General features: G+C 39.5%; 1 protein-coding gene across 1 annotated transcript; it reads left to right on the forward strand.

The window, feature by feature from the left end:
- The first annotated feature begins 932 nt into the window (after positions 1 to 932).
- dkk2 (dickkopf WNT signaling pathway inhibitor 2) lies at positions 933 to 16,054 on the forward strand. Its single transcript, XM_080520700.1, has 4 exons — positions 933 to 1,296; positions 10,982 to 11,132; positions 11,644 to 11,775; positions 13,168 to 16,054. The coding sequence occupies exons 1-4, from the start codon at positions 1,105 to 1,107 to the stop codon at positions 13,416 to 13,418; spliced, it is 726 nt and encodes a 241-aa protein (XP_080376826.1). The 5' UTR covers positions 933 to 1,104; the 3' UTR covers positions 13,419 to 16,054.
- Positions 16,055 to 16,847: the final 793 nt, after the last annotated feature.

Consider the following 16,847-nt stretch of genomic DNA (forward strand, 5'->3'; position numbering starts at 1 on the left):
AAGATTAAAAAAAATTAAATAATAAATACTGTGAGTAAAGCATCTAGGATGTAGTATTTCCTCGACAGACATTCAGTCCGGATCTGAAAAAACAGTCCTGAAACTAAGAGATTGTTGTACTTGCAAATATATTATCTAGCAACATAAACATAACTTCTGTTGATCCTCTAAAAAGGAGCTTTTATCATTTTTGCATCACTTACCTCTTCAGCATTGTCTTTCTTTGCATAATGAACGTTTATCAGATCAAGAAAAGAAAGAAAGAGATGTAACGCTGGTAGACTACTTAAAATAGCTTGAATTTACAGCCATCGTACCAGTGACACGCTTAAACAATAATAATTTCCTATAGGGACATACATTAATCCTAGTGATGAGAGGAAATGGTCTACCTTTCTTCAAGAAAACCCCTAAGCCATGACCCCCCCCCCCCCCCAATTTCCTATAGTCGTCCAACCGGCTGGTAGTAAAAAGGGTCAAGCGCTCAGTTAAAACACACAGTGTATAATTTTATGGCTTTTCCCGACGGGGCTCCTGGTGCCGGTGTCGAGACGACAATGCGGGAGCAGCAGTGCCGCACACAGATCAGTTTCATTCTTTGTCAGCTGTGAATAGGGGCGGAGGAAGCAAACTCATTAGAATCCTATAAAAAGAAAGTAACCGGGATCATAAAACCGCCGGCTGCAGGACAAAGTGCTCAGTTCACTCACAGCCAGGCGGAGACACGGTGGAAAACCTCCGGTCAAGCTTCTGACCCTCAGAACATCCGCGCTTTAACACATCCACCGCTTCACTATTCCCCCTTTCCCCCCCACACACCGGCTGGTCTTTCTCTGATTCCGTCAGATCTGTCGATGGCTGTCAGACTTTTGAATCTCTAATTTCGACAGGCAAGAACCTGGCATCGTCACTGCTCCGTGTATAACGCCGCATTCTGGAGAGCGAGGCGCACGCACGCTGCGCGCTGAGGAGACGCAGTTTTTTTTTGTTTTGTTTTGTTTTTTAAATCTTTTTGCGAAAACTTCAACAAGTTATTTTTTTAATCTTTATTTATTTATTTTTTTTATTATTATTTTTTTTACATCGCAGTATTTCTTTTCGAGGATGCTTGTCTCTACGTGGAATAGATGTTGTGTTGTGATGTTTGTGCTCGCCACACTGAGGACGGGAACGTGCCAGGTGTCAGAGGCGCGCCCAAAGGCGAACTCCATCAAGCCCGCTCTGTTGGAAGAGACGCCGACCCCGGCCACCAACCGCTCCACCGCATCCACCAAGAAACACAACATCCTTGCACAGGTAATTACCAATATATATATATATATATATATATATATATATATATTGAATATATATATATATATATATATATATATACACACACACACATTTTATTTTATTTTTTTTTAACTTTCAGGGTATATATTTGTCCAAGGATGGGAGAATCTATCCCTTCAGCCCAGTTCCTCTTCTCATTTATGACATTGCATGCTCTAAAACGCTTTCCCGTGTGAGAGAATTGCAAGGATTGGACCTCTCATAAACACTAATTGCCTCTCAGACCTGACGCCACGGTCGGGGTGCAGCGCACTTCCACCGTAAATCATTAATGCCAGCCGAAATGTGAGAGAAAGTTAACACTTGGGGTAATTTTCTGTCTGGGTCTCAGTGCCATTAAAGTGGTCCAGACGCTAGTCGGGATTATGAGATTCTGTGGGGCCTCTGAGGGATACTCTTACCAACCTCTTAATACCCACTCAAAAAGTGATCAATTCCTGCTGTTTCAACAAAGTGCCACATGACTGCAGCTTGACAGCAAACACGAGAGCCAAAAACTGTGAGCGTTATGTCTGTGAGCTCTGTGAAGAGGAAGGGCTGCTCTTTGGTTTTTGATCGCTCACTTAAAAGCGGAGATGTCAATGTATGAAATAAAAATGAAGATGAGACAAGCCTTTGTCTTTAATAAGACCATTTATTATTGTGAAGTGCTCACCTGTCACGTAGTTATGACATTTAATTCTGTACTGACCATAAAGTTGAATATTCACAGTATCATTCCGAGCAGCAGATGGCACTACCACATCTCTGTCACATCTGCTGCCCAGCAGTCTCCTCATCATTATACTGAGGAAGCCAATCACTCGTTTCCTTAAATTGGCTAATCTTCGTCAGTTGTTTTGCATTTGCCTCCTCAGCTGTGGGCAGTCTAAATTGTAGGGATACTTTTGTTTACATGTGAAATGCATGGTGCTGCGAGGAGAGAGCTGGAGCTCAGACAGGAGAATTATGGAAAAAGCCACATTTTCTACTCTGCGGAGTGCGGAGATCCAACCTCAAGCTCCCCTGCCAGACCTCAATTTGAACGCCTGCTTACATCTTTGCCATTGCAATAATTCAGAGTGGTCTGGTAAATTGAACTGAAGGGAAACAATATGAGTGTGCAGAGACCACCGCAGTGCTTCAAAAGTCAATGTCATGGTGTATTGTGTCCAAATGAAAATGGATAATAGCATTTAGGATTGGATGTTGGTGTGTGTATGTCAACTCTGTTCTGGCTTTTCCGGAGTGGTAATTAATTAATAGCATTACTCCAAAGCTAGTGCATCTAATCAATCATTGGCAGAAGGATAAGCACAGTAAATTCTATATAAAATGTGTGATCACTGGGCTTCATAGGGTTGTTTGAAAAGTTTTCCTTCACTCTTGTTTTGAAACCACTGTGTATACAACAACAGTAGTTGTGCATGTAAAAAAAAAAGAAAGTTGGGTAGTGCAAAGTAATATAACTGAACTTGCTTATTTTCCTAGAAGGGGTTCACAGTAGGCACCTCAAAATGTTTTCATTCTTGTCTGCATTTGCGAAATCAACTATTTCTGATCAAGGTTTAGGTGAAGGTTCAGAAAATGGTCACAGATCATTTCAAATTTCTTCTCTGGCATCTGCATTGCGGGGAAACCTTGGTCGTGATATCCTGCAAAGAAATTTATGGTCAACTTGTCATGTTGCTGAGTTTGCTACAATGGTGCGAAATAGTTGGCAGATTAGCACACCTCTGGAGAATTTTCAGTGGGTTCAGGATGTGTGTGAGATTGTGGGCTTGCCAGTAATGTGACTGAGAAACTTGGTAAATTACCACTGGAACTGCTTTAACTTCACACACTCTCTTCGGTCTGCAGCCAAGTACAAGAACAACCACGTTTTTACATAGTGTGAGACAGCTGCGTAAGGTCTTTAAACTCTCTCAATTATGGAATATTCAGAAAATTACAAGGGATCTCCTTGAATATGGCCCCTTGTTGGGTTTTATATAAATGTAGAAAATTAGTGAAGGAGCGAGTCCAGACACTGTGGGAAGACAGGCGGCTGCGGCAAGAAACAAGGATGTAATTTAATGTCGTATCCATCACATTAGAATCATTGGTTGGGTCCTTGGGTCGTAGGAAGCACTTGACAACTTAATGCACTTTTATTTCCTGTAGCTGCCGACAGACCCCGGTGATAAGGATGACATTAATCACACACTCAACCAAGGGCAATGTTTGACTATTTTGGTCAGTTGGGGCAAAATGCTGGGTGATTTGTTGGTCTCTCACTGCTTTCACTGACCGGAGTGAAACTACAACAACACCAAAAACCTCGGAGACCTTGACAGCCAGTGACTCGTGGGTGGCACTGTTAGCGCCTTGGAAGAAACCCAAACGAAATGGATAGCACGGGCAGGCAACACTCACCATTGTAACCTCTGAACCCACAAGGGGCCCAACATTGTGGCTGCAATTGCGCAAACGCGACTGTAAAACACCAGCTATCGGTCAGTCAGCCTTGACTTGGTGCTTTATTTAATTCACCGCAGAGATTACTTTAACAAGCGATCTCTGTGGGCTCAGACTATAAAAGTAGGACCTCTCTCTCTCTCTCTCTCTCTCTCGCTCTGTCTCTAGTTCTCTCTCTCTCACTCAGCCCTGTCTCCTCTACCTAAAATGACTGTTTAGAACCTAATGAGCTGAGAAAGAGAGCGACAAGGCAGGGAGAGGTGTGACTGCTTGTTAGTGCTCATTTTATGCTTCAGTCTGCTGTCCTGTGGCTTTTCTTGCAGTCTGTGGGTCCCTTGGGTGATGTGAGGCCTGTCCACTGGCACCATTAGGGTCCTCATGTGCAAACGACCTTTACTGTAATTGGACCTCTTAATGTGAGAGGAGACCTCTCAGGATTACACTTTTTTAAAGCGAGACACCTCCATGATTACTGTCAAGAGTGCCCCCCCCCCCCCCCTTCCCCTGTCTTTGAAGAGAGCAGCCATGTACAGCGAGTGTAAGCCTTTCTTCATGTCCAATGATTAAGATCAACTCTGAATGTATACTTAACTTAAGGAAGGTCTAGTTTTTAGAGACTCAGGATTTTAGCACTCAAAGAGACGTAGTTATAAACACATGTGTTTTGAGTGATGAAAGACGCCAAGTCGTGTTTGAAGACCCGGTTTGTACGAGTGACTTGTGCGCAGTCATCCCTATGTTATCTGATACTGGCTGTCTGTGCTTTCAGGCCATATGAAGTTTGTTTATTTGGTGACATCGTTTATTTGACTCTGTTAGGCCCCTGCCACTCATTAACACCATTCACAGCTTCAGGTTACGAGCTTCGGCTCTGAAGGTTATGTGCAATCAACAATGTAGGGGAAAAAAGAAAGAAAGAGGGCTTTATATACTTTACCATATATTTACACAATCAATGGAAACAAAGAATAAGTGGTCTAAACTGTAAATGACTACAGAAAGTTGTTTGTGATGGAGATTAACGTCAGAAACTAAAACTAAAACTGTATGGCTCTGCGTCCAGTCTTGGCTCTTAATAGAGATCTTTACCATATGCACAAGGGAGCAGCTCTGCCTTGGGTTTTGGGTTTTATTAGAGTTTTATTGGTGTTTGTATTGGTGGTCCACATTAGGAGTTCCAGTAAGGGTCACTAGTGGTCCAAATCAAACAGTAAAATACATCGTTTCTTCATAACCTGACTATATATGCTTCATTTTCTGAGGTTTTATCCCTTTTAAATGACCAGAAAACAAAGATTTTTATGATGATGTCTAACATTAATCGCAAAAAAAGGCCCCAAAAAACTGTAAAGCACCTATTGTGTTAAAATGTAATGTCCACTCGGCTTCTGGAACCTCATCTTTGTTGTTGTATAACATCATCAGATCTTTTACAATTACCAAGGCCGCTGGAAAGTTTTGTTTCCAAAACGTAAACAACCTTCTACAATGTACTTTGTGTTATTTTGGGGCTCTCCCTGAGCTGACTGTTTTGGTTTGTCGTTTTGTTGTTTTTCTTTGGCCTTAAAGCTTTGCTTTGACTTTAACTACGCAGGCTCAAACTATAAGCAGAAGAGGCATACTTTGTTATTTTTCTGCATTACAGGGTACAAATTATATCAGCACTTTGGAATGACTGTACAGAGATAAATAAGGGATCCAAATACTAGTGGGAGAGGGTTCAAAGCCCTGTATATCCTGTAGTAAATCCCTTGTAGATTGTTGCTCCCGCACATTTAAGGTTCCTCTTCAAAGCTGCGGTGCTTTACCAGCACGAGTGCGACACGAGACAGGGCCGGGGGCTTCCCTTATGGCTTTCTGTCTGTCTCTTCCTTTATCGTCTCACCAGCATACCAAAAGAGGCTGCAGAGTACACACTTCTTAACCCACTTCCTGTGCAGGATCCAAGGCTTCGCTTTTATGTGCGAAGGCTGTCTAGGGAAAAATAAGGGAGCACAAGAGGAAAGATATGAGATGAATAAGATGCATCCAAATGAAGCCCTGTCCCTCAGAAGTTGCGAATGGGACGCTTTAAAACATGACAAGATAAGGCGAGATTATCAGCCACGATTCAGGGGTTAGACTTGTATCATTGGGTTTCAAAGGGCTGTCTTGCAGCTTTAGCCATGATGGAAGAGGTGAGCCCCATTCTTCTCTTGCCGCAGCCTTTTCCTACATATGTGCAACGCACTGTAATTGATCCAAACCTGCTGGCCGGAGAGACAGATAAGAATCAGAGCAGGTAGTATCGAGTACTACTGCACGTGACCGGACCCATTTGTCTTCATATTTAGATAACAGCACATTTTTCTTGTCGGGAAAGAAAGAAAGAAAGAAAGAAAAAAACTCGCGCTGCACTTTGTTGAATGTCTCCTCACAACACGTTTCCAGCATATTTCTTTCTCAGCTGTGTGATTATTGAACAGTCAACAGAAAGGGTTTCTCTGAATGAGCACTATTACAGCAAAGCTACAATCGCCACAAAATTATTGAAAATAGGAACTGTAGTCTTCTGAAGCCTCGCTCGTGGATTTTGAGTCAAGATGAGTTTCTGATGTCGGGAGATATGCAGATTGTTGCGACATATTTGTACCAAATTGATGCCAGTGGATTGAATACAAAGATGGAGCCAGGAGGAGGTTCACTTTTCATAGAACCTCTAAAACTGTTGCACCTGATTTTGTTTTTCTTTTTTCGAGTGAGGTGACTTTGGATCTTGTGGTACAGTGGATTGGCTTTCAGCCATAATGTTGGTGGGTTGGTGTCTGTCTCTGTCTGTCCACAATCAAAAAGTACAACGTCAGTACAAAGTCAACATGTTTAAAAAAAATATGTAAAAAAAAAAAAAAGCGGTTTGGGTTACAAATTATTTTGTGAATAGCAATCATTTCTTAATCTACCTGTATCAAACCTGATATGGAAAATATCCATGTCAAACAAACAAACATGGACATAAAAGTAGACATTGATAAAGAAACTATGATATAAAGAAAATCTCTTGAAAGAATAAACTTCTTTACTTAAGTATGTATAATTACATATTTCAGTTACAAGTACCCCCAAATACTACTCATTCACAGTAATGTGAGTATTTGTAACTTCTTACTTCCACCTCTGCCTGTCCAAGTGTCCTTGAGCAAAGCACTGACAACCAAGTTTCTTTCTCTATACATTGAAAAGGTCACATTGGTGTTTAAATGTGTCTAAAAAAAAGTTGTGAAAATACACTACAAGTAATTATAATTTTCCATTAACTGCAGAGATGTGGTTTAAACTCTGATAACACCTTCATTCAATTTGGAAAGTAAAACAGACCAAGTGTTTAGTTGTTTCACCTCTACATCAGTTGTTGTTTCACCTCTACACTATGCATATTGATTAGCTTCTGAAGTGCTGGTATTCATAAATGCTCCCTGCTTCCAGTCATTACAAGATCTTTCACTATTCTGACATTTGTTTTTCTCAACTTTGCAGTAATTAAGAAATTTTAACCGGTCATTAAACATTCAGCTCGAGCAACTTTCATCATCACGTTAGGCATTTGCCTTTTGTAAATCTGTCATAATGATGGATTAGCATTCACTTGAATACTTTTGCTCATTTTTCTGTGGCCCTCTCATTGTCTCCATGTGTTTCCAGTCTGAGAAAGTCAGCATGGCAAGCTGCCAGCAAGTCTAATCTGAAGCTCCAGCCCACAATAACAGCTTCTAATGTGCTGAAATATTGATATTGTTGATAGTTGATTCAAACATGTGGTGTACATTCATGTTTGGACAGAGTCCCACTCTTTCAGACATGGCAGCCCCTCTCTCCTAACCTTTCATAACACTATCGGAGTTTGTTGTTTATTATGGCTGTAATGATTTTACTCTGATTTAGGGCCCTTTCATGTTCACTCACATGTTAACTGCTCCATGTTTGTCAGTGGTAAGCCACATTAAATCAGATCTGTCAGTGCGGTGCCAGTTAAATGTGGATGTGGTGCTGGTGATGGAGTGTCAACCAAAACGTGCTTGTCTCATGTCGGGTCTATATTGGTCATAATACACAATGTCAGATTTCATATCATACTTGTTTTTTACTGATCTAGATGTATGAACATGTATTGTCAAGCAAATACTCAAAGACTTCGTCCATTTTATAATTAAAGCACCTTTTAATTCAATGATGGTCTGCTTGTGGAGAAACACCAAAGAAAGGCTCTTGGAGGCAAAACCCACCAGGAGATAAATCACTTGTTAACTTCCTAAAGTGTTCTTCTCTGATTTGATGCGTGAAACACATTTTTATTTGTAATTTGTAAACCTTTTTTCCAAAACTATTTTTCTTTTCCAAACTACAAGTCTGCTCACAGTCTGATAGCAATAGGATGATTTAGAATAGGAACTAACTTACCCTGTCGCTGCACCTATTGTATATTATTAATTTTTTAGGACCTCTAAATTGTAAATACTTACTACCTTATGTTACTCATGATTTTTTTGCACTATTCATCACTGCACTGTTATACATTATCTTATTTAGCCCTGTACATATTAGTCTCTAATTAATTGTTTATATTTGTGCTGCTTGTTATTATTAATGTTTACATTTATACAGAGAGTACAGTTTTTTGTACCAAAGCCAAATTCCTCGTCTGTAAGATGTTCCTGGCCAATAAAGCTGATTCTGATTCTGATTTTAATTTTCTTTAGCTATCTAGGATGCACATTTTCTTGCCCGTTTGTCTGACTCATTGTGCTTATCGATGGAAAATACCTAATGGACTATTTTCTGGGCAACATTTAACAGTAAAAACAAGAAAAACATCTACCTATGAATGCTGATGATTGGCTACTGGAATTATCCATGTGTTACATCGCTTGACTCATTCATTCTCTGTACACAGAGAAATTGAAGTGGTTTGTCTTGGTTGGGAACTGGTAATAGCTGTATTGTGGAGGCCATGAAAAAAATCTGACCACACCATCGAGACACAATTTAATCCCTACAATATGTTCTCCACCAAAACGGGGCTCACAGGGACCACAGCCTGTAGTAATTTCACCCAAAACAAACAAACAGCATATTTCACTACTTATCCCCAAAAGTATCTGGCCACGCAGGTTTTCCCGGGTTAGTTTGCTGAGGTTTGCTCATCTGCAGCAAAAACCTTTACCACACTGTAACAGCGAAGACCAAACCTTTTTAGTTTTAGCTTACAAAGTATATTCTTGAAAACAATGGATCTCTGGTTGAGAATGAATCTGATATCTTTCGAAGCACAAAGAAACACCAAACTGAAAAAACTAACAAGAATATTACATGACAAAGTAGCTCTTAGCCAGATCATTAAAAGGTTTGTAATAAACATTACATTTGTTTATCTCATGGAACTGATTTTAATGTTTAAAGATACAATTGAATATTTGTTAGGATAAAATAAACATTCAAAAACACCACATTTGATCAAACAGGGGCCCACAAGGTAACACTCAACTCACATAATCGGTCTATTCTCTTGAAATATATTCGGCTTTTGAGCACCCTGCAGTTTGAGAACATTTTCACAGTAGTTTGCTACAAGTTCACGTCCTCTTGTTCGTTTGTGCAGGTGGGAAAGCTCACTCGCTCTCTGTTGCAGACCAAACAAGCAAAATCTGGTTCTGGGTTCACTTGCAAGTGAATTCTTTTGCAGTTCATTTCCAGTGGTAAAATGCAGACTCCTATGGAGCAAACACAGGATGTGAACTAAAGAGGGTGACATAGAGCACGTGGTGCATTTTGAGTCGAAATAAACAAAGCCAGCAATAACCCGAGGAAGCTGAACAAAACAAAGAAAAAGTAAAAAAAATACAAATAAAATTCTGTCGGCAGATTTGGAGCAATGATGAGGTGTCGGCTTTATCAAACCATGGTCAGATGACTTCATATCAAACAATGGTTTTTAAATTGTTCTGTTATTTTTGCCTGTGTCTGTGTTTGTTTGTTGAGGGTGTGTAAGGTTGGCTGAATGGGATGGATTTAAAGTTTCAGCCTTGGGCAACCAATGATTGAATTCTCTTCTTTTAAAGTATAGTGGGAAAAGTGAACCGAACCAACATTGTGAAAGTTTCCCTTGTCTGATCAAACTGACTTCTCGGGCTGTTCCCAGAGTATCCTGGTGTGAAAGCACCCTTAATTTGGCTTATTTTATAAACCATGGTGCCTTCTGCACAGCTCTCACATATTTTGATGTCATTGCAATATAGTATTTATCAAGTTGAATAAAAATAAATGTGAGGGCATATTAGATTACTTTATTATCCCAGGATGTTTAATTGCCCAATAAAATCCGATTGTTTCATGATTTGAGCCGTTGAGCGGTTTGAGAGGATGATTGTGGCTGAGGGAACTTTGAGACCACCCCTCACTTCAAGACAACTTTCAAGAAAGTGACACTGACTCTGACCATAACGACCCTGCAGATGTACTCAAGGGGATCAGTTACATTTACACCACAGCGACATGAACATTATGTTCATATATGATATCCAATAAGCCATTGCTTGTGCTTAATAGTTTACAAAATGGCTCAAAATAGCTTAATCATATCCACATATAAAGACATTACACAAAAATGGAGGAAATGTCTTTTTTTTTTTTTACATGATCTAACAAATGAAAGCAGAGACTCCACAGATCATTAAACAGAAGATTAAAAATTAACCTTTGGTTCCAAAAAGCTAAACTTCATGGCACTTTGTTGAATGCTGTTTTTACATGATCCAAGTAGATGGGCGATGCAGATATATATACATAGAAGGATACAATTTATCTTTCCAAGGTAATTTAAAAAGCCACTTTTGTTTGGTTTTAAGTTATGATTTCATCTGCATGTATTTATTTATTGGTTTGTATGTATGTATGTATTCTACCTTGTGGAGGAAATCAAAGGAGATCAGCATCTGTTGCCATGGAGACGCTCCTTGCTCAGTGTTTCACACAGTGATGTAGCTACCTAGACTTGCCTAGTTAGCATCGATATGAGCGAACAGCTATCATGCTAAAGAGAATAACTTGGTTGCACAAACAAATGTGGCGTTGGCGAAGGTCTGCGCCCTACCAAGTACCCATTAGAGTTTAGATAATTGGTTTCCTGTGTAATGTAGATTCTTTCACAGGTTAAATACTTGTATCTTTTTGTCAACAGGTGTATCCATGCAGCAATGACAAGGAGTGCAGCGTGGGCAGTTACTGCCACAGCCCCCAACAGGCTCCGTCCCGCTGCCTCAGCTGCCGCAGGAGGAAGAAGCGGTGCCACCGAGATGCCATGTGCTGCCCCGGGAACCGCTGCAGTAACTGTAAATAATCACCTCCACATTTTGTGTGTAGTTCAGTTTCAATTATATTTAGACTGTAGGACACGAGACAAAAATGTGATTTCTTGTCTATGCAAATATTCTGGAAACAGTGACTCGTTCTAGGTCAGCGAACAAACAGTGCCGCAGTATCTAGCCCAGAGTCCCGGTGACAGAGCCAGGACATTTAAATAATGTTGAACACATGCTCTCAGACGGAGTCCTGAATAGACATACTGTGTTAAATTGAGGCCCAGAGGTTAGGAATCAATGGTCCCATGTTTTTATGTTGTTTCAGCAATAAACAGTGTGAATATGTGTGTCGCGGGTGTGCTGAAAATGCTTGCATTATTCAGAGTTGACCAACGACGCATTTATTTTGTGAAAAGTGAGCAGTCACTGAGAAGAAAGAACAGCATACCAACACGATAATGGGCAGTCAGGTTTATCGGTTCATTTGATTTTTTTATTATAAATTTTTTTTTAACCTACTTTTTTTTTTTTCTGCCTGCAGATATTTGTGTTCCTATTTCTGAGAGTGTGCTTTCGCCTCACATCTCAGCGTTAGACGAACACAACAAACTCTCCACCAAGGACCAGAGCTGGAAAAAAAGCGGGAAATCACACATGAAACACACTGTTAAAGGTAAGACCTGCCTCTATAGGATGCACTAAACATCCATTCATCAAACACGGCAGCTTATTCTAGGTGACTGTGGATGAAGGCAGTCTCCAGTCTATCACAGGGCAAACAGAGAGAGGCGAATACCGAGGCAAACACATTTAGAGTCTCACCCACGGGCAATTTAGAGTCACAAAGTAACCTGAAACACATGTTATTGGACGGTAGGAAACGAGAATACCTGATGAAAACCCACACATGCATAAGGAGAGCAAGCAAACTCCACTACCACTGTGCAGTCTTGCCTTAAACATCTTTATCTAAATATCACCATTGTCTTTTCTCTGTGCTGTTTATTCTCTGCATGTACTAAAGGGCTCATGGGTATTGCCAGTCCACAAACTATGTTGATAATTGCCCTTCTGCTTGTGTGTCAGTGCTTGTGAGACCATAGCACAGCATGGGGAGCCCAGAAGAAACCACAATGCTTTTGCTGTTCCTGCACCAACATAAAGCCATACAAACTATTTAACTGACAGCGCACATTGTATGATACAAGCCGCAAAAGGCAGGTTTACAAATTACGGTGAACTCACTGACTTGCTTAGTGTTCATGTCACCCAAAATATTCTTACATAAATGTTTAATGAGACACTTAAATTACTGAAATCTAAATGCCCTATCATGCTTTAATCAAATAAGAAAATAACCGTGCCACTTGAAACTTCCTTGTTTTTTATGTGCTTGACTCATTCACCGTCCTTAAACATTATTACTCTATAAAGTAATAGCTTAATACAAATTAAATGAAAAATAAAAAAACACTTCAGCAATCTTTATGATGGTGTGAAAGCCCCGGAAACCCTGATGGTCACTGGTTGAAATAACTAATGAGCAGCGTGGTTTGAGTGATTTTAAAGAAAATCTTTTGAAAAAGAGGTAAGCGTGAAAGTATTTCACACAATATCTTAAATTATAGTAATATTCAATCCATACGCTAAAGGACAAACTCCTGCCAAGAGTATCTGAGTCAAACAGGGAAGATAATATTACTAATACATAGAATAAATGAAATTGCTTGCTTGACTTAAGCTGAAAGCCTTGTATGTTTTTCCAGCCTTTGACGAAGCAGCATATATTGCAATCTATGTTGAAACATGAAGAAAGGGTTGCATAAATACATCCGTATGGAAAACATAACAGCTTAATGAACAATCATTGCAAATTTCCTGTGCTTTCTTCACAAACTCCCAAGTGCTGGGTGGTTTACAGTTTCATGCTGGTCTTTTATGTCTCCGATTTGTTCCCCCCTCCCCACCCAAGTGAAAACACAATACACAGTTTGGTGCAAATTGTTTGGTGGGTCATGGCTGAGCATCCCGTTTGTCTTATCTTTTTTTTTTTTTTTTATGTCAGGGCATGAGGGTGATCCATGCCTGCGTTCGTCAGATTGCTCAGACGGCTACTGCTGCGCCCGTCACTTCTGGACCAAAATCTGCAAACCCGTGCTGAGACAAGGAGAGGTGTGCACTAAGCAGAGGAAGAAAGGCTCTCACGGTCTGGAAATCTTCCAGCGCTGTGACTGTGCCAAAGGTCTCTCGTGCAAGGTGTGGAAAGACGCCACCTCCTCATCCAAGTCCAGACTCCACATGTGCCAGAAGATCTGAAGTCGAGGCAGCCGCTGTCAGCATAGGAGTCTCTGTCTCCATCGGCTGGGGAAAGTTTTTTTAAAGGATGGGTTGTGGCTGCATTGAAAAGGAGTAGAAGACAAAGACTAACAAGAGACAGAACAGACTGTGTGGGTTCACGCAATTCGCCAAGCGGAGAGCAAATGGGAATGCTTTAATGTGCCTGCTGCAAGTGGTCTGCCAAAGCAATCGCATAGAGAAACAACCACTACAACTTCCCGAACTAATCCCAGTCAGGTCCTGAAACAGATTTTTTACACAAATGAGAATCATTGGTTTGAGAAGTATCGCTTCTTTTGTCCACACGAGTCCTGATAAGAGTGTATGAACCGACCTCGGCCCCAGTAACATTAGTAACTAAGAAACGTGAATGAATTTGTGTTGTTTTTTGTCATCAAGCCTTCTTATCTCATTCAGGGAGCCACAATGTTAGTCAGTATATGCTGTGTTTCGATTTTGTTTTTGTTTTATGGTAGCAATGGATGTATCAGTTTTTGTCACAGCTGAAGTCTATAATGTTTAGATTTACACATCTATTTTACACTCAAGCCATATTTTGTAATTCTTGAGCAAACTCACAAGGGTTACCATGCCATGAGATCTTTTATTCTCTTTTTGTCACATTTTAGGATGTCTCTTTCCATTTTCTTTACACAACCCTTGAAGAATTCAATCATTGCTCTGTGACACATTTAGAACCAGTAATAATGTCCAGACGCTACCATATTGTATGAAGAGCTAATTGCGTACACTGTTCACTCACTTACATATTAGGATTTTCCTCAACTAAAGACTGACAGAACATTTACATTGAAATGATGAGTTTTATCTGGGACATTAAGCCTCTATTTTTAGCAATGAGAAAAGAGATAAGTATTGCGTTTGTTTGATCTGTTGCATACAGCTGTAATCTATTTTCATACAATTGTGTGGGCTAGAAATGTTTGTACTGAGGCAGCGATCTGCTGCAGACTTAGTGGTTCCATCAGCAGACCCAGAAGGGTTCTGCTTTTCTAATCACATGAGCAGGATTCAAGGATACGATGGAATATGTGATTTGTTTCCATTTAGAGAGCCAGTAGGAGAGAAGATGTGAGACGACTGATAGACAGAGTTAGAAAAATGCCTCAAAACAGGTACATTTTTCAGAGGATTGGAGATTGAATCATCATTTTGTTGATGGCATGTGTCTGCCGACACTATTCTCAGAGCATATTGTGGAGATTTATGTGATGCCGGATGTGAAGCGATGCTTTAACAAGTGCCACTGCTTTAAAGGACCACTCTTTGCCTACATACTCCAATATCGTGTCACATTTGCCTCGTTTTGCTATAATAACTTTTAGAACAAGTCCATATATTTTGTAATCATTTGAAATACACAATAAGCTCTTATATTGTAAATAGACTTGAAACTATGAAAATGTATTTAAGAATGAATGTACAGCCATAAGTCCAAACATTTTGGAGTCACATGTAAATTATGAATAAACAGGATGCACAATGTTATCCACAATAGAATACTGACAATACACGGAGTGATAAAATGAGACATTTTACTATTTCAGCAACACATCAAAAAAAAAAAAAGTGAGAAGCCGAGGACACAAAAGCCTGGAAAATTAAGTGGTACTAAATGGAAAAAAACAATTACTTGCAATGATTTCTAAGATTTCAAACAAGTCAGGAAAGGAAAAATTTTAAACAATATAAATATAAGTGGACAGAAGTTTGTCATTCTGATCTGTGAAACAATGTGTCTTTGCAGCCTTTGGCTCTCAGATGATCTGCAAAGTCTAAATTCCTCAAACAATTGAGGGAATCTTGAGAAATCTCAGGTAACAAGGTCAAGGGCCAATACTGAATATTTTGGCTGCACTGCATCATGAACAGGCCTAATTCTATCCTGGAAACCACCACATGGGCTGAGGAACACTTCTCGAACTCATTGTCTGGGAACACAGTGTAATCCCGAGTTAGAGTTGTATTATCTTTCAGTATATTTCAGCCAGGCAATTTTAAACCACATGCTGCATTCATCATAGCAGCATGATTTCATAGTACAATAGTTTGGCTGCTGAACTAGCATTTCTACCGCTCAGACCTGTCAATAATAGTGATACAAATCTAAGGAATACTTGACCGGCTCTAACAACTTTTAAAAGGCTTGTCACTCCCAGCAGATTTAACAATTTAAAAACATAACACTTCATAAAATGGTGAAATGTCTTACTTTTATGCTGTCTATATTAATGTAAACAAAATATGGGTTCATGAATTTGCATCTTATTTTTATTTGCATTGTAACCATTGTCACAAGTCTTTGGGACTGGGGTTGTATGTCATGTACATATAATTACATGTGAATCCTAAACATTATAGCAAAATGATCTAGGTGAGAAGTGTCATGTCAGATAAAACAAAACAAAGTTACAAATGAAAGGCTTCATGGAATGAGGGAAAAAGAATAGTTGGCTTTGATTCATATAACAAACTGGGCATATTGAAATCATAGTTCCTAAAGAACAGGACATCATTTTCCAGAACACTTTGTGTAAATTGTGTATAAATAGTTTTAAGATTTGAATCTCACTAAATATTGTTTGTGTGAATACTTTGCATTGATCTTTTTTTGTATTTACAATGAATAAAAGATTATATTTTGTATTCTTGGGCACACTGGAGTTGTTTTTGCTCATTGTACCACTTTCGATGGTTAAAAAAAAAAAGTGACACTTGCAGACATGCAGATACAGTTAAAATCTTTGCTTGACAAATTGCCATTTCCGTTCACAAAAAAAAAAAAAAAAAACTTTTACAAAAAGGAATTTCCATGCTGTTTTTGCATGCAAGCATTCTTTGGCTGCTTGTCGGTGCTAATAATGATCTGAAACCAGGGACGGGAATGTGCGTCATCAAGGAGCGGTGGCACAAAAATGTTTAACTTTTGCTGATTTGTATTCATAAAACTGATGGTGTCATGCTGCAGGTGTGATTTAACTGAAGGTAGAAACATCTGTGAAGAGTTGTTCTATGATTTAAAAGGTGAAAAGGCACATTCACTTCCAATGAGCTCTGGAAGCAAATCAAGAACCCAGAAACCTTATTAAATGTTTGAATTAGGAGAGGAACATGTCCTGATGCAGTTTGATGATGATGATGATGATGATGATGATGATGATGATGAAGATGATGACAACAATAATAATAATATTTTATCTATGCTGGATCATTATGAAATCTAACAAAACTCCATCAGGTATAAATATCTGTGAGAGTCGTGGAATGAACATTTTTAATGCATTTAGCAGTCGCTCTGCAAACTCCTGAAATGTCAAGGGTTACTAAAACCACCAACGAGCTGTGTCTGCGTTTGAGAGTTTTTTAATGAGTACAAATAAGACTTCG

This window comes from Blennius ocellaris (assembly GCF_963422515.1).
Source record: "Blennius ocellaris genome assembly, chromosome: 3".
Classification (NCBI taxonomy): domain Eukaryota; kingdom Metazoa; phylum Chordata; class Actinopteri; order Blenniiformes; family Blenniidae; genus Blennius; species Blennius ocellaris.

Coding starts and splice junctions, on each gene's coding strand:
- dkk2 (XM_080520700.1), top strand. CDS start 1,105: ATGCTTGTCTCTACGTGGAATAGATGTTGTGTTGTGATGTTTGTGCTC. Junction 11,133..11,643: donor CGGGAACCGCTGCAGTAACT/GTAAATAATCAC, acceptor TTCTGCCTGCAG/ATATTTGTGTTCCTATTTCT. Junction 11,776..13,167: donor CATGAAACACACTGTTAAAG/GTAAGACCTGCC, acceptor TTTTTATGTCAG/GGCATGAGGGTGATCCATGC.